Genomic DNA, 24096 nt, shown 5'->3' on the forward strand with positions numbered 1-24096 from the left:
GGATGCATGCCAACTAGAAAAACTAGACTAGAATTTCATTTAAATAAAAAAAAAATATGGTTTTAACTTCTAGGCCATTAGAACTGTTGCATATGAATTTATTTGGGCCAACAAGTACTTCGAGTCTTGGTGGCAAATATTTTGGATTTGTTATTATTGATAATTTTTTTAGATTTATTTGGGTGTTATTTCTTGCACATAAAAATGAAACATTTCTTGCATTTACAAAATTGCAAATTAAGATTTCAACTGAAAAAGATATGAAAGTTCTTAAAATAAGAAGTGATCACGAAACTGAATTTGAAATTCATAATTTTGAAAGTTTTTTTAATGAAAATAGAATTGAACACAATTTTTTTGCACATAAAATACCTCAACAAAATAGGGTGGTTGAAAGAAAAAATAGAACTCTTGAAAAAATGGCTAGATCTATGCTTTGTGAAAGCCATCTACCAAAATATTGTTGGGCTGAGGCAATCGATATAGCTTATCACATTTTAAATAGAGTTTCTATCAGACCTTCATTGAAGAAAACATCTTATGAACTTTAGAAAAATAGAAACCTAAAATTGGATATTTTCATATTTTCGAGTGTAAATGTTTTGTGCTTAACAGTGGAAAAGATGATATAGAAAAATTTTATGCCAGATCAGATGAAGCAATCTTTCTCGGATACTATTCATCTAGCAAAGCATATAGAGTATTCAATAAAAGAACTTTAATGGTAGAAGAGTCCATCATGTTATTTTTGATAAAACTAATGACCTTCTTTCAAGAAAGAAAAAAGATCTTGATGATAAGGCAGATTCATTAAGCAAAGAAATAAAGGACCTCACTTTGAAGGACAGATCAACACAAAATGCAATGGATCAAGAACAAAAAAATGAAGGTGATGATCAAGAAGAAGATGATCAGCCATAATAGCAATCTCAAGATAGATATGACTTACCTAGAAAATGGAGATACGTTTCATGGCCACCTTAAAGAATTAATTATTAGTGATCCTTCACATGGGGTAAGAACTAGATCATTTATGAAAGATATTTATAATTATTTAGCATTTGTTTCTCAAATTGGACCTAAAATAATAGAAGAAGCTGAACAAGATCATAATTGGTTAAATGCTATGCAAGAAGAACTTAATCAATTTAAAAGAAATAATGTATAAAAACTGGTAAGTAGACCTAAGGATTGTTCTATTATTGAAACTAAATGGGTTTACAGAAAGAAACTAAATGAAAATAGAATTATAATAAGAAACAAAGCCTAGCAATTTTAGATGATGAAGCTTCCTCTCAGTCATTTACACCCCCATCAAGTCCAAGCTCAAGCTCGAGATTGTCTTATTCCATCAACTCTTCACCTGAAAGTCCTCCAAGAAGGATGCAAAGTCTAAGTGAAGTGTATGAGGCATGCAATTTCTCTATCCTAAAACCTGAAAGCTTTGAAGAAGCAGAACAACAAGAAGTTGGGGTCAAGGCAATAGAAGAAGAAGTGGGTATATAGAAAAAAAACATACATGGGAGCTTGTTGATCGGCCTAAAGGAAGAGATGTAATTGAAGTGAAGTGGATATACAAGACTAAGTTTAATCAAGATGGCAGCATTCAAAAGCACAAAGCAAGGCTTGTCGCCAAAGGATTTGCGCAAAAACCAGGTATTGACTTCTATGAAACTTTTGCACCAGTTGCAAGACTTAAAACTATAAAAACTATCATTGCTCTTGCTGCTAAAAGAAGCTAGAAAATATACCAGCTCGATGTCAAATCTACTTTTCTAAATGGGACACTTGAAGAAGAGATATAGGTTGAGCAACTACCAGGATTCTTGGTGAAAGAGGGAGAACATAAAGTGTACAAACTTAAAAAGGCCCTTTATGGGCTGAAGCAAGCTCCACAAGCTTGGTATAGTGAGATTGACAAGTACTTCACCAAGAAGGGCTTTGAGAAAAGCCAAAGTGAACCCACTCTCTATGTCATGAAGAAAAAAGCTTCCATGTTGATAATCTCAATTTATGTTGATGACTCAATTTTTACTAGTGATGATGAAAGCTTGATTCAAGAGTTCAAAAGAGATATGATGCAGGCTTATGCAATGAGCGACTTGGGGCTAATGCATTATTTTTTAGGAATTGAAGTATCCCAAACACAAAATGGGATTTTCATTTCTCAAAAGAAGTATGCAGAAGGCATTATTAAAAAATTCAAGATGGACAGATGCAAGTCAGTTTCTACTCCCTTGGTTGCAAATGAAGAGTTAAAGAAAGATGATGGTGCTAAGAAGGCAGATGCTAAAATGTATAGAAGTTTAGTTGATAATTTCTTGTATCTTACAGTTACTAGACCAGACATAATGTTTGCTGCAAATTTACTTTCCCATTACATGCAAGAACCAAGTCATAACCATTATAGAGCTGGGAAAAGAGTTCTTAGATACTTGAGAGGCACTCTTGATTATGGGATTCTTTACAAGGCTGGAGAATGTTCGAATCTAATTAGTTACAGTGACAGTGATTGGGCCGGTTGTTTGGATGATATGAAGAGCACAAGTAGCTATGTTTTTTCTCTTGGTTCAGGCATATATTCATGGGCATCTAAGAAGCAGAACATTGTGGCATAATCTTCAGCAGAAGCAGAATATATAGCTGCAGCAAAAGCAACTTCACAAGCTGTGTGGCTGCGAAGAATTCTTGAAGACATTGGAGAAAGACAAGAAGAAAAAACCATATTGTTTTGTGACAACAAATCAGCCATTGCTATTGGGAAAAATCCAATCAATCATGATCGTACCAAGATTGCAATCAAATACCATTTCATAAGGGAAGCCATAGAGAATGGTGAAATTCAGCTCAGGTATTGCAAGAGTGAAGAGCAGCTAGCAGATATATTGACAAAGGCACTCCCAAAGCACAAGTTTTGTTATCTCAGAAATCTCAATGGAGTTGTGAAGAAAGTGCATTAAGGGGGAGTGTTGGAAGTTAATGCACTTAGAACTTGTTTTAATTACTATTGTCTTTCCTATGTAGTCCAAGTTGTATTGTCAATGTGTCTCTTCATTTCTCTATGATCATGTCTGCTCTCTTTAATGTTTTAGAACTGTGCAATGTGTTTTTAAAAATTTGTAAGCCCTGCTGTCTCAGAAGGAAGATTTCAAGACATAAGAAAAAGCCCTTTAGAATATTGCCTATGTTACTCTCTGCGCATCTGATTTATGAGCTCTGCTGTAGCAACTCAAGTTTGATTAAATCAGAAACTTTAATTCAGATTCTTTAGACAACCAACAAGATCTCCACCTCCACCAACCCCACCAAAACCGCATTCAACTTTCAGCTCCATCTCCCAGAGAAAATTACAAGCGTAACAACCAAAATTAGGTGCATTTATCACATAATAATTGTAAAAGAAATAGTTACAAATCATAAAGGACTGGAACGATCATTCTGACTGTTTCGTGGAACCAAATTAATATATCTGCTGATGGTCCTCTCTTTTACATTGGTCAGGTGCATCATGCCTGCTGCTTGCTATCAGATGGATATTGTATTTCTATGTTACCTTTAGTCTATCCTCCTGCCCATTCTTGTTTCTTAGTTTAGGTTACCAACCTCATACTAGGAATTTCATGGAGCAAAACATATACTATTAACGTATATTATTGGCGTACCAGAAAGTGATTGCTAGGCTTGACATCTGTCTATGTCAAGATCTAAATTCTGTAATTGCTGAGATAAAAAAAAAAGCCAGAGGAAACCATCTGGCGCAGACTATCTCAAGCTGAAACTTGAGAACGTATCTTTGACTTGTTTTTTCTTTGTCAATATGTTTTAAAGAAAAACAGTTCTAGACTAGTGCTAGTGGAGGTTGTTCCGAGTGCGCATGCCAAATTTCTTCTTTCATAAATTTTGGCTTGTCATTAAAATGGAGGTTATTCAATCTATTCAATTCTTCTATAGAGTTGCTAGAATGCCTAGGCCTAGAAAGGAACATACATCACTTTAATAACCAAAAAGAACAACCTTGAAGGAGTTGATGATTACAGATGTATAAGTCGCTATAATACTATATACAAAATTGTGGCCAAAATTCTAGTGAATAGGTTAAAGCCTATTCTATCCAATATCATCTTACCGGAGCAAGAGGCTTTCATTGAGGGTCGGAATACTATTGACCAGATTCTTCTTAATCAGGAGCTGATGCATTCCTTAATGCGGGCTTCTTCCTCTTAGCGTTTGATGATGGTAAAGCTGGATATGGAAAAAGCCTATAATCATGTTTATTGTCCATGTTTATTTAAGTCCTTGCTCAAGTTGATTTCATGCTAAGTTTATTCATTTGGTGCAGCCACGTATTCTAAACTCTCAGTTTGCCTTATTGATCAATGGCTTGCCTAATTCTTGGTCCTCTCCAGTTATGGGCCTCAAACAAGTCTGTCCCTTTTCACCATATTTATTTTTAATATGCTCTGTTTTCCAGGGTTTTATATTTTGCAGTCCAAAGTATATGCTCAAAGGCTTATCAACTGGCTCTGTGAGGACCTGCAATCTCATAGTCTTTTTTGCGGATGATTATTTGCTGGTCACAAGGGCAACCATAGAGGATAATATTGTTTACTCTCAATTATGGATTCCTGTTGTTCTCTCTCAGGAAAAGCAATTAATGCGGACAAATATATTACTTTCAGTCGTGCTACTCCACGTTCACTTAAACATTAAATCAGGATCCCCTTTCAAATGGCCAAAAGAGGGGTGTTTGGAAGTATTTGGAGGTCCCATATGCCACTGGTTCGTTCAGATTTCAATTTTATATTGGAAAAGGTGATGGCTATCACCAGTTCCGGTGCCTTTATCATTTCTTGCTAGTTTGGCCTTTCATGTGGGGGAAATTCCTGGGATCGACTGGCGCTCCATCTTAATTCGTATGCCAAAAGCTCAAGTTGTGCTAGGCGAAAGGCCTTCCTATGTACGCTTGCGGCCCAAGTTGTGCTTCGCCAAAACTCACTGTGGGCCAAGCTTGTTTATGCTAAATATCATTTCATGTGCACATGGCAAAATTATCAAAAACCGCATTGATACTCCCCTATTTGGTGGAGAATTTGTGGGTGTGGCCCTCTGATTCAGCCCCATTTTATTTGGACACTTGGGACGGGTACAGTTATAAATATCCTTAAGGACCCTTTGCTCTCTACAACCCCTCTCATTATTCTGTGGCCTACTTACTTGAATGTGTAAGTTTGCAGTGCGGACGTTCAACTGCAAGATCTCGTTGGCCATGACCATTAATCGGATTGGAACTTGTTGGCTTCCCTGTTCTCCGCTGATATGATGAACCTTTTTAACATTTGCTGCATCCCTTTTGCATAAGGAGATTGGCCTGATCAGCTATGTTGGGGATCAAGTAGACTCAATCAAGTCTCTCCTAAAGACATGTATAGCTTGGTCAAACCACTAGTGTCAGCTGGAGCTCCATACAGTGGGTTTGGAAATTGAACGTACCAATGAGGGTTAAACCTTCTGGTGGAGGCTGCTATGGGACTGATTACCATGTAAACAGCTTCTATACAGGAGAGGCAATCATAGATGCTGAATACCAACCAATTTTGTGATCCTTGTAAATCATTGATGGAGGATAGTGATTATGTTATTATATCTTATTGTTTGCCGCGAGTTGCTGGGATCAGTTGCAATGCATGTGCAAGCAAGGTTTTCAACCAGTCTTTGCCGGCCTTAGTGCAGCCTAGGTGGAGGCAGGATTTAGATCTTTGCTTGCTTGTGTTGCATGGTTGATTTGGCTGGCTCATAATGAAACAATCTTCCAATAGGCTCCTTCTCCCATCCAGCTGGTAAAGAAAGCTTATTGCTTTGTTATTCCCTCAGCAGCACCCTTTGCTACCTCTTCTTTTAAGGCACTAGGATGGTTTCCAACAATCATCTACGAACTCTAATAACCTTTTTGTATCTTGGATGCCCCCTCCCTTTGGAGTTCGTGAAATAAATATTGATGCTGCAGCAATGGAGACTAAATCAGCGGCTAGGTTTGTAATTAGAGATCATACAGACCTCTTAATTAGTGCTAGGGGCAAATTACTGCTCCCTTCGTCGGTTCCTTTATGCTGAGTTGGTCGCTGCTTGGCTAGGGCTTCATGTTGCTGCTGCTGAACCATAGGCACTGCATCTTCGGTTGGAAGAGGATTTTATAACTATGGTCAAATGGATAACTAACTCTTCCGTATGTAGATGTCATCATTTCCCTCTGTTAAGTGATATTCAAACCTGGAAATCAACCAGGAAGCGGATCATTGTATTCCAAACTAACCGTGACGGCAATCAAGCAGCTTATTTTATGGCGAAACTTGCTCTAACGGGTGATATTGAATTGCCTACGGACTTGTCTGCTACTTTAAAGGCTGATTGCTGGAATGTGTGCTATACTCGGAATAGACGATGGCAGCTGATATTAACATGTATGCATATGCTGCTGCCTATATATTCTATGTTTGTTATTTTTCTGTCTCTCTCATCCAGGTGTGCCATGAAAAGGATTTTCAGGAGATTGCAGGCTGGCTGGTGAAAGCATTGCGGATGCTTGCTGGGTTTTTCGCTATTGGTCTAATCATCCTTTATCTACTCGGTTTGGCTGCTTGCATCAGTTGACTGCGAAGCTGCACTTTCAATTTATCTCCTTTAGGTGTTCACTGCCTTTGGTTAAGGCCTAGGGGATGCGTTATAATTCTACTTAATCAGCCTAAGCTACTGGAAGATGTTGATTATACCATTGTAGCAGTGTTTAGTTTGAGTACATGTGCAAGCATCAATTTCTTGCAGTCCACTGGCACATCTCCTATGATAAGCTTTTCCATCACTATGATATGGTCATGATGCTCTTTAGGGTTCGATACTAATTCCAACTCCTCATGGCCTGCTTTTATCATAGTTTTGGAAAGCCCTGTTTTAACTGTTGTAGCTGTTTTGAATCTATACATGCAGTCCAACCATGCTGTCTCTTGCAGGCCCTATTCCGATGTTAGGTGCTACACAGTATGACAACATGATTTCTATGTTGGACTAGATGCTCCGGTGAATTACTTGTGCTATTTTACATTATCCAGGCTGTGAACTTCCATGCAAGAGCGCAACCATTCTGGAACCATTCCAGAACTCCTTTCCTCAGGCATAGTAGTCACAAGTCTGAGAACAATTCAGCTAAATCAGAATTCGAGAAAAATCTGAAAATTCAGCAAAAATTAGGAAGAATTCATATAGCTAAAAATTAGAAAAATAGTAAAACTAAAAAGACTTACAAAAATATTTTAAAATTTATTAACTCAAAAAATAAGTTTAGGAAATGTAAAAATAAATATGATGGCAAAAAACATCCATGCAGCCAGTGATATATCATTAACTTATAACACAAAATTTCTTAAATTAGTCATAAAAAGTCTGTTGAATAAATCATAAAATTCATGTATAATCCAAGAATAATTGAATAGTTCTAGATTGATCCGTTTTGAGGAATAATTTGGAGAATCATAAAAATCATAAATAATAAAAAAGTTTAAATAACTCAGAGAATACAGTAACAATGGTTTTAAGGCATAATATTTTCCATAAGAGGTCCCAACTGAAGTTTGGACAAAAGTAAACTTAGAAATATTTGTTTTGCCATAACTGAGCTCCGATTACTGTCATGCTCCTAGTTAACCCCTGGGGAAAGCATTTCATGTTCTCTCATTCTTTTTCTCCTTACAGATGAACCATTCGAACAATATTGAAATGACTGTTTAATGATACTTAATGTCTTAAAAAGTGGAGCTCCTATACACCAACATCCTACAAACAAATAGTTGAAGCAAGTTTTGACACTAATGCTTACAAGCAAACAAACACACCCTCAATGGAACGCACAAGTATTTTCAGAGACAAGAAAAGTGCTACCTAAAAGGAAGTTAGTCACAAAGCCTAGTACGAGAAAATCCCACAAACACAACTGAGTTTGAAAATCTTGGATCAATCATCATCTACAAGTTTCAAAATTCAATATTCCACTTTATCTCGGGTTAAAACACGTGCAACAGCATAGATCTGATTGTGAAATCAAAATGTCAGAACACCCTGTATATATCTGGAAACAGAACTGATCATCTGTTCAAAACAGATGTAGATTCAACAACACTAAAAAAATGGAATAACAAATTGGCTGGGAGAAAAAGGGTAGTATTTCTACAAATAAATAAATAAACAAAAGTTGACTTGAGAGGACAGAAACACATCATGTTACAGGAAACAAAATTCTCAAACTGACAATGTAATCAAATAAACAAAACCTTAGACTTGAGCAGTACCTTCGGTGAATTTGGGATCCTCACACCTGTACTTCCCATCAGGGCCAACTCCAAAACCTTTGGGATCCGCAAACACATTCTCAAGTAGCTGGCTTCTAGGAGGAAATGGGCTTGCATCTGCAAATTCTACAGCATCTTCAATCACATCATCTACCTTTTTCTCGATACCCTTCAGCTCAGACTCACTGGCCAGATCATGTTCAAGAATGTATTTCTTCAAGGCCAAAATGGGGTCTCTTGCAGTGTAGTGAGCTTTCTCATCTGCCAAAATAGACTTTAAGCTTCTGACAAACAGTTTCTAAGTTGACAGAAATTCGGGGATACCTAGTTCATAGAAGTTCAGCGATCTTACGTATTAATGATGTCTATGAACCCTATCAGAAATTATAAATTAAAGAGCTTTTTATAGGTTCATGGTTGCAGACAAACAAGAACAGACAACCCACTCAGCTCGTGACTTTGTATTTTGTTTTATATAATTGCAAGATGATTACCAGTAACTTTATGACTGATAAGTGTCAGAACTAATTTAATTTTCGAGGATTAGTTAAGATGCTAAAGGATATATCTAACAGGAAGCATGTGCAAAACACTTTGAGTAAACAAGTAGTGAGGCACAGATTCACTTCAGTTACAATGTAAAAGCACACACAGAGAGAGAGAGAGTATGTGAAAGTGGAAGATAATACAAGTGTACAGATGAAAGTTAATGCTCGATTGCAGGTTGGTGAACACTTTTTACAGAATAAATCTCTCCATAAACCTGACCTCACATTGATGGGAAAAGACTTGTTGGTTGACACTAAAACTGTTCGTTTTTCAAGTGTGACAGAGTATACAAGCATGAATTTGAAACATATCAGAGTACAATTATTCATTTGCTTTAATTTATTTGTTATAACCATATCAAGCAAAAGTAGAGATAAAAAGCCAGAGCCAGAAGTGTTTTCTCAGTTTTCTGATAAATAGAACACTTCATGAGTGATTTATAAATGCAATTCATACTATAAGTACAACCAGAAGATTTTAAATACCGTGGGACAGGGCCAACTTGGTTTTACCATTGAATGGGATGCCCCGCGCACTCAGGATAGTGCATGTCCCATTACTTTACGACACTTGGGAACGTGGGATGCCCCACCATCCAACCAATACCTAAAACCTTGTTATTAACTAAGAAATAGAAGACAACTATTCTCCTAAGTGATTTGAAATTTAAGATGCTGTAATGAAGGATATTATAATTTAGTTGCCAAAATCAGGATGGGAATGAGCAGTGTGGGTTGGGATGCAGGGAAGAAGATATTCAAAAAAACATCAAGGACAAAAGCAGAGGGTGCGGATTTGAGATTTCGGAGAGATTTCAAAGCGGATATATTATTCTAGGTCAAAAATTCTAGCTACTAGGATGATAATGATGCTAAAAGTAGCCTTTCTAGATTGTTTTTGCTAGGGTGTAAAATGGAATGAAGCCACTTCAACCCTCTTGTTCTGGCTATTCTTGCCAAATATCTTCTAACTTTTTTACAGGGGAAAAGTAGGCATTTTGAAAGGTAGAGTCAAGATTGGCTGTGTCGATACATGGATCTATACCAGTTGCTCAGTGGTATGGTATGGTACAATATGTGACATTTCATCCCCGACCATATCGGCACAGCCAGAGCCAACGAGGGAAGGGGAGAGGAGAGAGAGAGGACAAGAGAGGGAGAAAGGAAGAGGGAGGGGAAGGGAGGGAGGCCAAGAGGAGAGAGTGAGTGAAAAAGAGAGAGGCTTGCAAGCCCTCATCTTCTCTGCTGATGGTGGGCCGCAAGGGCTCTATCCCTAAATTTTTTTTGATATTTCTTAAGAGGGCTTTCGAGGAGCCCCCTCTCTTTATGGTTCGTCGTACCGGCCCAAACCAGATTGTTATGGAGCGTATCATACCATACCGATTTGGTACCGGTACTCAGTAGGAGTGGCGTACCGACACTTCGTATGTCGAAAAAACTCCGAACTGTATAGTACTGACATAGTGCTAGTGGTATCGGTACGAGATCTGGTATGGAGATGGCGAACCTTGCCTCTCTCCCTCCATTCCTCTCTCTCCTCCCTCTCCCCCTTCCTTGTTGGAATTCTCGAACCAAAATGTGGAACCGTGCCGATCCGCCCTCGATACAATTTGGGGCGGTACTCCATTCCTTAGGTAGAGCGCCACGTTACTCTTTTGAACCCATAGGGTGGAACAGTTTACTCCAGAGTAAAGTGAGTTTTAAATATTAATCCATTTATTTTAGGTTATCTTATTCTCTAACCATCCAACAAAAATCTTGGGCTTTTAAACATATTAAGCAATGAAGTTAAGAGGAGTAGAGATTTCATCATGAGGGTTTTAGCAACTTTGGCCAAGGAACTTGTCTTTTACATTAGAGTTGTGCGTAATTGAGTCAATGACTAAAACCCTAACTTCGTTCCAGTCAAAGTCAGCTACAAACTGTCAAAGAGTTAGGAAGCCCTAGACCATGGAGTTAGCCTATCTCACAGCGTCACCAAGGCAACCATGCCATTTACATCACAAATAGTCAATCATTCTTCGTTCATACTACTTCATTCATATGAACAAATTTGATGTTACTTTAACAAACCAAGATTTCAATATTCCTTCAAGCACGATGAATGAATGCAAAGTTGTAAACAATTAAAAAGCATAAACAAGATATACATTAGTTTAAAGATTCTACATTAAATTTATTAACAAAGCATATGAAAATCAGCATGTATGGTTTATAGTCCAAGCTCAAGTCGTAAAGATAGCAGAGCTTCCTCAATGTCTAGCTTGGTTCTATGATTAAAAAAAAAAGACCTTTCATGGTCGGTTGTTTAATATGTTGACTTTATGTTTTTCACTTCAAATGCAACCTTGCGCTCCTCACTTAGTAGCATTTATGTGTCATTTATCAAATGAACTTACAAGAAAATACCTACATATATAGTACGTTGATGCTTTTACATACACTAGGATACAGGTACATGTGATGCACATTTAGTAACAGAAATAATTAATATTAGCTAAGATAATAACAAAAAAGTATCATGATTCTGCATAAAGAATGAAATAACAAACAAAAATAAAAATAATATAAGTATAAAATAAAATAGAATATAAAAATTAAAATAGAAGATTAAGATTAGAGTTGAATAAGGTTGTTAGAGAAGGAGGTTGATAGAGGAGAAATAAGTAGAGAAAAACCAGTTAGGATAGTGAGAAGAGGAATTTGGGGCTTTAATGATCATGATCTATATCATTAAAAATGCTAAGAAACCAAAAATCACATATTTTAGTGATCTCTAACCTATACATCAATTGGGTGCAATAAAACCGACTAAAATGATATAAGACCATGTTTTGTTATGTTTTAAGCATTAAAATCTATCGATATATGTAGATCATGATCAATAAGAAAGATAATCAATTTAAATACTTTATCATGTATTTAGCACACCAGCAAAATAGAAGCCATCCACTTTTTGTTTCCACATGATGCATAGGTTAAAGACCACCAAAACATATGACTCAACCTTATAGATCATAATCCTTGAATTGGATTCCTTATTATTATTTTTGAAGTCGAGAGAAATAGATATCCTCAAGAGGAGCATAGTCAATCTCTCTCTCTCTCTCTATGTATATATAAATATATATATACACACACACACACACACATACATATACATATATACATACATACACATATATACATACATATACATATATACATACATATATAATTATGTAATGAGGTATGTACATATTTATGACTTTCCAAGCAAGATTGTCAAGAGACCCTGAGGCATATCGAATTGTCTATCACCAATTAGCTGTGCATTAGGCATGCAAATGGTTAGTGGTAAGTAACAAAACCAAAATCTTATTAGCGAGATAGAGCATTTGGGGAATGAGAAGTTGGAGATTTATTTGAGGTTAGGAGAGTCTCAATTAGCTCACATCACTTCAATCAATGTAGTAAGTTATTCAATGCTAGTGTTGCTAAAATCGGCCGATCTATGATTTGAATCATAAGATCTGCATCAACAAACCATAAAACAATCTTGACGGTACTCAAACCATAAGATCTGCTTAAATATTCTCGATTCATTTTCCTTTTAAAGATTTCAATTTGACTTTGAATTCGGGTGCAAATAGGTGGTTAGCTAGCTAAACTTAGTTCTCCATTACAAAGAAGTCTCTATCAATCAAGAAGTGGTTCAATCAATTTTAGGCAAGTTTTGGTTGGCTTAGAGAGAAGGAAAGGATTCCGATTAGAATATGTATCTAGCTAGCAGCAAAAAGTTGATTAAGATTTTTATGAGGAAGATTGTAAATAATTTGCAGCAAACCCCTTGTTCCCTTCTCCTCTTTCTTGTTATTTTGTTTTACAACTATTCTCTCCCTTTTCAGCTCTCCTTGACCCTATATTGCTTATTAAGCAAATTCAACCCTATTTTCTTTCTTTATTGTGCTAAACAATGTCAATAGCGAGCAGATTTCTCATTGATGATCAGTTTCTCCTCTTTCTTGTAACTTGTTACTTACTTTTTTTACTTTTTTATAATTTTCATATTTAAACTTATGATCCACAATCCAATCTGGACCTCTCTACAATTCGTGATCCGATCCTGATCTAAACAGCATGGTCCCTGCACTATACAAAACTAAAATCTACTGAAATATATATATCAATAACATTAACACACACAAAAAAAAAACTCCCAGGAAACCATAGAGATTTTGGTGATCTAGGATCACCAAAGCAAGAATATACATGCAAAGTTAAATGGGTAATCACGAGATTCATAAGGAAGACCAGCCATCATATGGGGGGTTTCTCAAGACCAACCAAAGCTAATGACTGATGTTATACTAGCAACTAGGCACATAGAATGCAGTTTAAAGCATAAATAGAATTAAATAGAAAACATGACTAAAAAATAACAGATTTTCACTTAAAATTTTAAATATCATGGATGCTTGAGTTTGTTTTGTAGATGAGGAGTGTGAGCAAGGATGTTCAGTCGAACTCCAGAATTAGAGAATTTTTTTAAAAAAATAAAAATAACATGATTATCAAAACTGTCCACATAATCTTTACTCCCATTTATTCTTTTAAAAAAAGGGATGTTCTGGCTAGTTTTATTAATTAAAAAAATCATGGCATTTTGGTCAAGAATTTTGACATAAGAATCTTTTAAGCATATTCCACTCTCATTTATATACAATATACATAAAGAATCAATAGATTCTCTTTTTTACTAGGTATGAACAAGGTTTGCATGCATGGCCTTGATTACTAGAACAGGAGTATGTCCAGGAACATGCTCAACTGCAGGGATAAGAAAGCAGGGTCCTCAAGGAATTCAGGCTACACAAACATCCATAAAAAATAATGTAAAATATTAAAAATTTATTAGTACGGTTCCATGTTCTAGAGAAATGCATAACAGATGGTATGAAAAACAAGACAATGAATAGTATAATATTAGTAAGACAGTGATTGATTCTAAGATGATGAATGTAGTGATGTAGAGATACTTGAGATGGGTGATCAGAAAACAGGAAAGGAAACAAGATTGTCATGCACATAAAGCAGTGTAGGTAAAATATTCAGCTACTAAGGGCAAGTCCCAAAGTCTTCTGTTAGTGAGCATTTGTAACACCACTTTTTAAGAGAAGCTATCTCCCATGATTTGAATTTCTTCAAGGTTAAAAGTCAACAATTGCTGTTTAATAATTATGTTCACAAGTTAAAATCGTACTTGTTTTCTGGAGTCCTGACATGTCTTATAGTCTAGATCAATAGCATATCCTTTTTTACACCTTTCCAGATATGTTGATCTTTAATGCTATATCAAGAACCTGAAAGGTTGAGGTTTCCAGTTCTAAAGTACTAAAGTTTATTTGTAAATGATTTATCTATGTTTCCAAGTTTTTTTACGAGTGATCCTAAACTTAATTAAGCCCTGAAACTAATCCCTACATCATAGTCTGGCCCCAAACTTACATCAGACATCAACATGAATTGCAGATTTTTCTAACATGAATTAACACAACATAATGATTACTAGTCAATAATTGTTACTAGTTTTATTATCAAATTTAATACCTCACAATCACAAAATTCCCACTTTCTTACAATAGTAATCCCTCCCAAGCTTGCCACAAAAGCAAATAACAAACCAAGTGAGACCCAAGCGAGACCATCAGTTCAGTAATTCATGTTCCAAGAATAAAAGACAATGCAGAAATACAAGCTATTCGCCAATTTTCAAATTTGGATCGGTTTAATAATTCGAAAGAGCTAAGCAGAATTTGCACATCTTTCAAATGATAAAAATAAGCATTGTGTACTCATGAGAACACAGACATATTCTACTTTGATCTTATGCCAAATAGACATCGGCCATAAAAATTGCATGCTCAAGCATTTGTCACTGACTAATACCCATCTAAGGCCCTATTTGGTTGCTGAGAGAGTGAAAGAAAAAGAAAGTTATGATTAGAATATTCTTTTTCCAATGTTTAGTATTAGCAAGGAAATTCAAAAGGAAAATTTTCGAGAGAATTTTGGGCCAGAATTTCACTAACCATCCTGAAATTTTCTATCTCCAAGAGGTAGTGATTTTGAGAAAGTAAATAAAGGTATCTCGAGTGCAGCTTAATTTAAACAAGAGTTATCAAAGCTCAATAAGAAAATGGTTTTTTTCAACAACTTTCTCTTTGATTTCTTACTTACAACCAAACAATTGAAAATTCTTGACGTTCTTTTCTTTTCCACTAGAGAAACAAATTATTTTTCCTTCATTTCTCAGCAACCACAGTCTAAAGGTTCCAGCAGAAAAGAATTAAAATAACCTCGCTTAGGTCTGATACTGTTTCACATGAAAAGGACCACACCGAATATTCTGAAATTCAGAGGATGTTAGCTTTAACCCCACCCCCAACCCATCATACAAAAAAAAAAAAGAAAAGAAAAAAGATCTGTGGCTTTAAGTTAAAACCATTCAAGGCCCAGGTGTTATGCCTTGCTGCATGACGCATGGCCCTGCCCAATATTAAGAAAGAGAAATAGAAATTTTGATACTTTATCGGCATGGTTGGAAGAACACATCAAACATCTAGACTAGAATATGTGGCAGGCTGGCAACATAAGATGCCAGCTTGAGATCATGCTTGAGCAAAAAGAAAATAGTTTTGTTTTCACAAGGGACACGGCTGTTTGAACCTTTTCAAATGACCCACTGAGATAGATGAGAGATTACCTATATAGTATTCACTAAACATGTGTGGCTCGACTTTTACGGACAAATGCATCAGGGGATCTCTTTGGACTGGGTATCCAGTTGTGGTGTTTTCTTCGATTGACAACTATCAAGGGGAGGAAATTTCAATTTTTCTATAGCTAAGTTAAAGGAAGCAGATTAAGTACTGAGCAAGCAATTGCATGATGACCAATGGGAAGAAAGATAGAGAAATCTGTGCCTCGGAGATTAACATGAGAATAATTTCCTTTGGATACAAGAAGACTTTAGCTTCAATATCGTGAACTACAATAGAAGGATGAGTTCATAAAAGCTCACCAAGAGGTTTCGCATAGCATACTGCCCACGCGCACAGATTCATTTTATACTGAGAAGACTTGGGTGCTGAATTATAAGGTGGAATATAAGAGAAAATTTAAGAAAAGTTGATTAGACAACACAATGATAGAGTTGCTTAAACATAATGTGCTGGACCTCAAGGCTAAGCATTTGAGGAAACATGCCTAAAATTGTGTGTGGGTCACCTTTTCCATCAAGCTTCACAAGCTTAGGTATCTTGGACCAGGGTGGTAGACTTACATTTGGATAATAGCACATAGCTGCCAGAGAACATTTTGAGTTATAGCCGCTTGGGTGAACTCTGACTTGTCACTCGAAATCTTCTCGGGAATTTAAGATCCAAGGATGAAATGCATTTTCGGTTGGATGAGGGGAGCAACGGTTAACACCAAAGGAAACTTTTTGGTCCAACGGTTGGTCATAATGTCCTACATTGGGTTGTAAAGGGTAGCCTGAGTTAGGCTAGCTAGATAGACCAGAAATATGGAAAGAAGGTTCTTGATTTGTTAGACTAGGATAACCCTGATTGGATTAAGAAAAAGAATCGATCGGCTATAGAGGAGGCTCTTGTTGCCGATAACCCAAGTTGGGTTGTGCCTGTTGTGTCGGGCAGAAAGCGGAAGAGTCAAGTGTCAATTCAGATAGATAGACATGGTTTGACCGACTGATCATGGGTGGAACATGGCCTGTTTGACTAGTTGCCAATGGCATCTGGTCTTGGTAGCCATAAATTCGAATTCATGCGAATAAAAATAAAGAGTTAACTGGCCAGATAGCTAGATGATGAGACAGTCTTTGGATTGGAGCAGAAAGATGGAGAAGATTTGAGGGTCCCCACTTTCTTGCTTTTTGTACCCTTTTATCGGCATGAGTTGGGCTAATGGGGAAAGGAGTTTTTGTTAGCTTGAGATTAAAGGGTCTTAATCCAATGGAGAAGAGAAGATTCCCGGCAAAAGTGAAAAAGTCTTGATCCATAAACACTTGCTCATCTTGCACCAGCACCAAGAAAACATGTGAATGAAAAAACAAGGGCACCATAAGTCATATGCTATCTTTGTGCAAAGACCACATAAATTGCTAATGTGTGCCCTAGGAGGTAGGCAATTACTGCTACTGTTAAAGAGTAAAATGAGGAGAATTAAGCTTAGAAGAATGAAGATGATATCCATCATGTGGAGCTTGAGGGTGCTTTAAGAGGCAATACATTGTCCTTAGTGGCACATCATACATAAGAGTAAATAAAGGGGGATACTTTTTGCACAATTGCCTAATTCTAATATAATCACCTGAATCTAGTCTTCATAGAGTTCGTTAAAAGGTAGGGCCTAGAAGAAATTCGAATCCAGAGGCCTATCCTTAACTTGGATCGAGAATAACATGGACTACAACTACAAAGATATGCTACTCATTTATTAGACTAGGAGGAAAGGTTCCACAATTTGTTGATTGTCCTATTGTCCCAATGAAATATATGTTATTTTGGGATCCCCTAGTTACAATATTTAGATGTCATTCGCAAACCCATAGTTTTAGTATGAAGACTTGTGGATGACAACACTGCTCGATAGTTCTATGGTTGTACCTTTAAGTCTCTTCAATCGAAAGAACAAGGCAGTAATTGCATCATGAAGAAGTCCCCTACTATTGCAATAGCTTCTACATCTTGGGGGATTCTTGGATAATGTATAGGATAGGGTCATAAGCTAGCTTCTTTTCTATACTCGAGCAGTTGATGCAATTGGAAGCTGCAATGTATTTGATTCAATATTAAGAATCAATTTTTTGGAGGATTGACAATTATATCTAAATCAGAAGCCTTTTTGCTAAACTTTATGTTTTCTAGTGTTTATCAACATCATTATATTAGTAATCTAATTCATGTAAGGCTAAGTTTGAAAGTTCCAAGTCATCAGAAAGCTAGTTTGTACACTTAGGTGGCAATGACTTGGAGTTATTTCCACCATGGTTCACATTACTAAATTTGTTACCTGTACCAGTACCATGCTGGAATGGTATCAAGAAGGGTCGGTTCATCATATCAACAATCAGTATGCTCCCGTACCAAGTATTGGTTCGCTGTTGGTGAAGTGTGATATGCCTGGTACTAGGTGGTATGGTCCAATAAGGCAAATCATGATCTCCACATAAGCCTTTATTTAAAAGATTGGGCCCCATTGCAACTAGAGATAAAAGAGGAGTAGGTTCTCCTTGTTCCCTTTAGACATCCTTACCTCCAAAACCTCTCGCTCTTTCTCTCCCTCCCCCTCACTCACTCACTTCTCTCTCCCACACATAGAGATACAACAAAGCGGGCTGGCCACTTAACAAGGTTACTTTAAGTTTTTAAAGGTTATATAGCATTATGCTTCTTATTTAAGGGGATTTTTATGTAACATAATTCGGTTTTAAAATTTGGAAAAGTAACAGGCCTCTCTGCTTCTCTTAGTTAATCTTCAGCCTCCTCTCATTTTCTTCCTCCTCTCATTCATTCTCTTGATCTTCTTCCTCCCCCCTCTTCTTCAGTTTAATTTCCTACATGTCTTTTGCTATCCTTGCATAAGATTACCACTTACGTAATTTATTGATTTCTACAAGAAAGCCAGAAGATCTTGCACCTAGAAATTCTAGACTGCAGTCTTCTAACCAATCTTGATATTTAATATGACCTTTAAAACCATCAGGAGCCATATACATACATACATACATACATACATACATACATACATATACAAACATAGATATATATACATACATACATACATATACATACATACATACATATACATACATACATACATATATATACACACACACACACACACATACATACATACATACATACATATATATATATATATATATATATATATATATATATATATATATATATATATATATATATATATATATATATATATATATATATATATATATATATATATATATATATATGTTACTTTACATTCTTGAAATGATTCATATACCGTCATTAAGCATATACATTCTTGAAGTGATTCATACATACATATATACATAATACATACATACTATATACATACTATAAACATACATACATACATACATACATACATACATATATATATACATACATGTGTATGTTACTTCATATTCTTGAAGTGATTCATGTACCATCATTGAGCATCCTAAAACCCAGAGGTACATCAATTAATCAGAGTCGTCTCCTACAATTATTTCCAGCACTGATGTGCTCTAAAACTGATGAAATTATGTACATGCAAGAATTGATCGCTAATGATCGCATGATCAATTTATTGAAAGAAACATGCAGGGAAATAAGGAACACATCTTGCAATTGAACAATATATCTTGTAGTCAAGCCACGACATGGTCAATGGGTAATGGATTCCCAAATAACATTGCTTTCACTACCTTAATCTATTATACAAAGAGATGGAGATTCACGTCAGGAATGGTTGCCTACAATAGAACCAAAACCGGCAGTTTGCAATTGTTGAATACAAATAGAATTTAATGGAATGGTTGAGCACTGTGTCATAGTATTCTAATAATGCTGTTTATAATATGAATCCACATAAGTATGGATGCTATGGTGGACATTTAATAAAATCAAAGGGGTCAAGTTCGAAATGAGTATGTAGAAGTGGGACCTGTGAAGGATAAAGTGAGGAAGACTGTGAATAGCCATCAAAATATTATACATAACAAAGCTGCCTCCAAGTTGGAGACTAAACAGAAAATAATAGGCCTAGAGAAAATTAATATACATGTCACAAAGCAACTTCCTTCCTAATGAGCAAGAAGCATATAATCATACCACATACTAATCTCGACCGTAATAAAAAGAAAAATTCTAACTCCATTCCTAAAGCACCACCAACGTAACATTCATCCTATAACTAGAAACCATTAGGTGACAACACACTGATTTATGAGCATATTAATTACTTGAACAATTAATTTTCATAATTCAAACGGCTAATTTATGAATAGGAAAAGAGGCATATAATATGTTCATGCCCGAATCATATTCTTTTCCCAAATTATGCCTAATTCTATCACATAGTCAAGAATGTTTATCATAGACCTTCATTATTCTTATCTACAACATCCAGATCTTTTGCTTTTTCTAATAATCCCCTTTAGACTCGAATGCTTCAACATTATGTAGGAAATAAAGAATCCAAAAAACTTGCACATCAAACCGAAAGCAATGCAACAAGGTAAAGTGGCGCATAGTTTAAAGTCAACATCCTCACCAGGCTTTCGAAGCTCATCAGGGTCCGCGAGTGAGTGCCCTCGGAACCGATAGGTCTCACACTCCACAAGAGTAGGCCCCTCTCCGCTCCTTGCCCTCTCAATCGCCTCCTTAGCCACCTCCCTCACCTTCAGCACATCCATTCCATCCACGGGCACCCCGGGCATCCCAAATGCAGGCCCCTTCTTCCAGATGACGGGGTCGGACGTGGCTCTAAGGTGCGACATTCCAATCGCCCACAAGTTATTCTCGACTACAAACACAATGGGCAGCTTCCAGAGCTGAGCCATGTTCAGGCACTCAAAGAACTGCCCGTTGTTGCAGGTGCCGTCCCCGAAGAATGCGAGGGTGACGTCGAGGCCGCCGCTGGGGGATGCCTCCTTGAGGACTTCGTGGCGGTACCGCGAGGAGAAGGCGGCACCGGTGGCGACGGGGATGCCCTCGCCGATGAAGGCGAAACCACCGAGGAAATTGTGGGGGGCGGAGAACATGTGCATGGAACCGCCCTGGCCGCGGCAGCAGCCAGTGGTCTTGCCGAAGAGCTCGGCCATGACGGCGCGGGCCGGGACGCCCTTGCTGAGGGCGTGGACGTGGTCCCGGTAGGTGCTGACGACGGCATCGCCGGGCTGGAGGAGGCGGATGAAGCCAGTGGAGACCGCTTCTTGGCCGTTGTAGAGGTGAACGAAGCCGAACATCTTGCCCCGGTAATACATCTGGGCGCACATGTCCTCGAACGACCTCCCCAGCGCCATGTCCTCGTACAGATCCAGCGCCTCCCGACGGGTTACCAGTGCCTTGTCCTTTTGGTTTTTGGGGGGCATGATAAATCAAAAGAATACGCACACAAAAAATATAAATTCCTTGATTAGATGATAAATCAAAAGATTAATACGATTGATTAGGATTTAGAGAATGGAGGGCAGGAGAGGTACGTGGTTGGAAGGGGAGGTGACGCGCTGCTCGTCACTGAGGACATGAGAGGAGACAGCGCGGAGGGGACTGGGAGAGGAGGAGTTGAGTCGGATCGCGGCGGAGTGGCGGAGGCTGCCGGCGCCAGCGGAGGCAGGGGAAGGAAAGGGGAAGGGGAAGGAGGGTTTGGGGTTGGAGGAGGGGGTGGATCGGGTGGTGATGGTCGGGGTTGAGAGGCTCTTGACGGCCGAGAACGCGGACATTTTTCTTTCCTCTTTCTCCTCCTGATTTCTTCTCCTTAAGGAGGGACGTCGTTTCTGAGGAAAAGGCAAGGAGGGACGGAGAGATATATAAACCGAGGGTGGGGAGTGAGGGGAGGGCGGAGAGACCGAGGAGGGAGACGTGGAAAACTTCGCCCGAACGGCTGGGTTTATTCGCGGGCAAACGAACGATCAAAGTAGCTGCCAAAAGTACTCGTTTTGTTCGCGGAGAACGACCGGAAAATATATGTTCAATAGGAAAACAAGAAAAATATTTTTTATTTGATTAAAGTTTTTAAATTAAAAAAATAAAAAATAATATTTTTGTAAAAGTAAATTTTTATATTTTATAAAAAAATTTATAGAAGAGCTACTTTCTTACTTATTAAAAATTAATTTTTTTTCAAAAATATCCTTAAGCCATTAAAATCTATGAGTAATAGATATTTAATATATTTTTTTAGAAAAGTAGATGCTTAACCAAATATAAACCACTCAAGAATCTGTCGCTTTTCTATAATCAACCAAACATACCAAAATTATTTTCTCAAACATTATTGTTACGGGGGAACTTAGCCACCATGCCCCACGTGACCGGCACGCGCGCCCAGGAAGACTACGGCTGCCCCTTGATCCAGCAATCCGACCTCGGGTCGGATATCTTCGGCTCCGCAGCCCGACCCCGAGTCGGCTGCCCCTTTATCCAGCAATCCGACCTTGGGTCGGATATCTTCGGCTCCGCAGCCCGACCCCGAGTCGGCTGCCCCTTGATCCAGCAATCCGACCCCGAGTCGGCAATCTCTGACAACAACAGACTGTTCCCCTGAGGCACGCCGCGGCCCCCTGCTCCACTACTCCCTGCAACGGCCGTATCCGACGCTGTTTCACGATCCCCTGTAACAGCCGTACAAAGCGGAACTCCACTACGCCCTGCCATAGCCGTACCCAGCGCTGCCCCACGACGCCCTGTAACGGCCATGTCAGTGGCAACCCCATCGCGTCACACGATGACCAATCCCCAAAAGAACCCCCCAGCCTGGTATATATGCGGCTGGGGGGGAAGGGGGAGGGTAAGCAAGATTTTCCAGAGTATCATCTTACCTGCTACCTCTCCTTCTCCTTCGATCTTCCCTAACTTGATCGTCGGAGGGCCCCCACTACCCCAGTGGTGGTGCGAGGCTTGCTTGCAGGTTCCCCGGCGGAAGGTGGAGCGCAACCGAAGCAATTCCAAGGGAACCCCGTTCACACCGCTGTGCCAATCGTTCTCGGTTTGAACCCCCAGCAACAGTTGGCGCTAGAAGGAGGGCCGGATCTCAGAGCGATCGTAATGGCACGGCGAGGTGGTCGTGGAGCTTCCAATGCTTCCGGTCGCGGGGCCTCTCACGCCTCTGGCCGGAAGGCCGCTGCATCTCCAACACACTCTCAGCAACACTCCACCTCCCCACCGCTCGTTCAGACGGTCGAAGCCGCCCAGTTCGACCAACTAACCCAGCAGGTTCGCACCCTCGCGGAGGCGGTGCAGAATCTGCAGGGTGCGATTTCCCGGGCGCCGCAGCGGGCTCAGGAGCCGCCGCGGCCTGAGCATTCGCCTGTCCTCCTCAACCCGCGCTCCTTCCTCTCCCATGGGGATGAGCGCCGGCGCGAGGAGGATTCTCGAGCACGCTCCATTCTGCCGGGACCCTCCCACCGGAGCCGCGCGGGGTCCGAGAGGCGGGCCCGGGCGCGTTCCCAGACCCCCCAATCCTCGAGGAACCCGCGCTCCAGTCGGTCCCCCTCTCGCCGCTCCTTGTCTCCCACCCACCGGTCGCGCTCCCTGGACCGGCAGGTGGACGATCTCCACCGACAACTCCAGGTCCTGAAGGGCCATTCCAAAGATCCCTTCGCCGACTTAGAGATCTCCTCCCAGCCGGCGCTTGCCTCGAGGATCCTGCGGACCCCGAATCCGCCGGGGTTCTGGTGCAAAAATAAAACTGCTCTCCCAAGTGCAGGAGAATCGCACAAGTAGTATAACTCGGAAGTCCGAGGTCGATTCCTCAGGGAACGATCTATGGATTATTAGCTTAATTTCAGATTAATTGATTCAATGAACTTGTGGATTAAGATGATGGTTTGCAAATAGAAAATAAACCAGCAAATAGAGAGTCGAAGTTTGGATAGATTAAAATGGTGTAGGGATCCAGAATCTCCTTTAATAATATCAAGTTCATGCAATAAATTCTATGATTCTTTTGTTTTCTTTTAAAAATTATAAGCAGATAAAATTTAATTATTGAGTATGTTCTTGATAACATGAATTCTCTTTTTAAGCATTCAACGTGCCTTAGAACGTCAACGATGAATCAAATAATTGAGGAAGACATGTATCAATAAGCATAAATCATAAAAGAATTTTCAACATATGAGAATCATAACATAATCAAAAGATAAATCGTATAAAGCAAAGGATTAGAATTTACATCATGAACTCGGTACACCAAAGGATCCTCCTTCACCCATCACCAAGGATTTTAGCTCATCATCTTCCTCTCTCTTTCTCACTCTTTTTTTTTTTTAATATCAGAAACAGGGCATCCCCTGTTTCTTTCTATTTTTTTTTTCTCTTTTTCTTACTACTGCAGCAGCCCGGCTCCTCTATTTTCTTCTTCAAATCGGAGCTTCTTCCCCCCCCACTTTTCCCTTCTCAGCCGATTCCTCTTATACT

General features: G+C 38.7%; 2 protein-coding genes across 3 annotated transcripts; one reads left to right on the forward strand and one right to left on the reverse strand.

The window, feature by feature from the left end:
* Positions 1-1994: 1994 nt before the first annotated feature.
* On the forward strand, positions 1995-6648 carry LOC120105998 (uncharacterized mitochondrial protein AtMg00810-like). The gene is made up of 4 exons (XM_039118815.1): positions 1995-2520; positions 2626-2851; positions 6283-6415; positions 6520-6648. Exons 1-4 carry the CDS (start codon positions 1995-1997, stop codon positions 6646-6648), a joined length of 1014 nt encoding a protein of 337 aa, XP_038974743.1.
* Positions 6649-8013: 1365 nt separating this feature from the next.
* LOC103699826 (pyruvate dehydrogenase E1 component subunit alpha-3, chloroplastic) lies at positions 8014-21608 on the reverse strand. Of its 2 annotated transcripts, none has more exons than XM_039118818.1 (3): positions 21159-21577; positions 20228-21026; positions 8014-8597 (listed from the first exon to the last, which is right to left on the reverse strand). In XM_039118818.1, the coding sequence occupies exons 1-3, from the start codon at positions 21396-21398 to the stop codon at positions 8320-8322; spliced, it is 1317 nt and encodes a 438-aa protein (XP_038974746.1). In that variant the 5' UTR covers positions 21399-21577; the 3' UTR covers positions 8014-8319. The 2 variants fall into 2 exon arrangements, with proteins under 2 accessions (XP_038974746.1, XP_026657736.2); XM_026801935.2 differs by lacking the exon at positions 8014-8597 and adding an exon at positions 19166-19618 and having other exon boundaries at positions 21159-21608.
* Between the last annotated feature and the right edge of the window lie 2488 nt (positions 21609-24096).

The sequence above is a fragment of the Phoenix dactylifera genome, unplaced genomic scaffold (assembly GCF_009389715.1).
Source record: "Phoenix dactylifera cultivar Barhee BC4 unplaced genomic scaffold, palm_55x_up_171113_PBpolish2nd_filt_p 000421F, whole genome shotgun sequence".
Classification (NCBI taxonomy): Eukaryota; Viridiplantae; Streptophyta; class Magnoliopsida; order Arecales; family Arecaceae; genus Phoenix; species Phoenix dactylifera.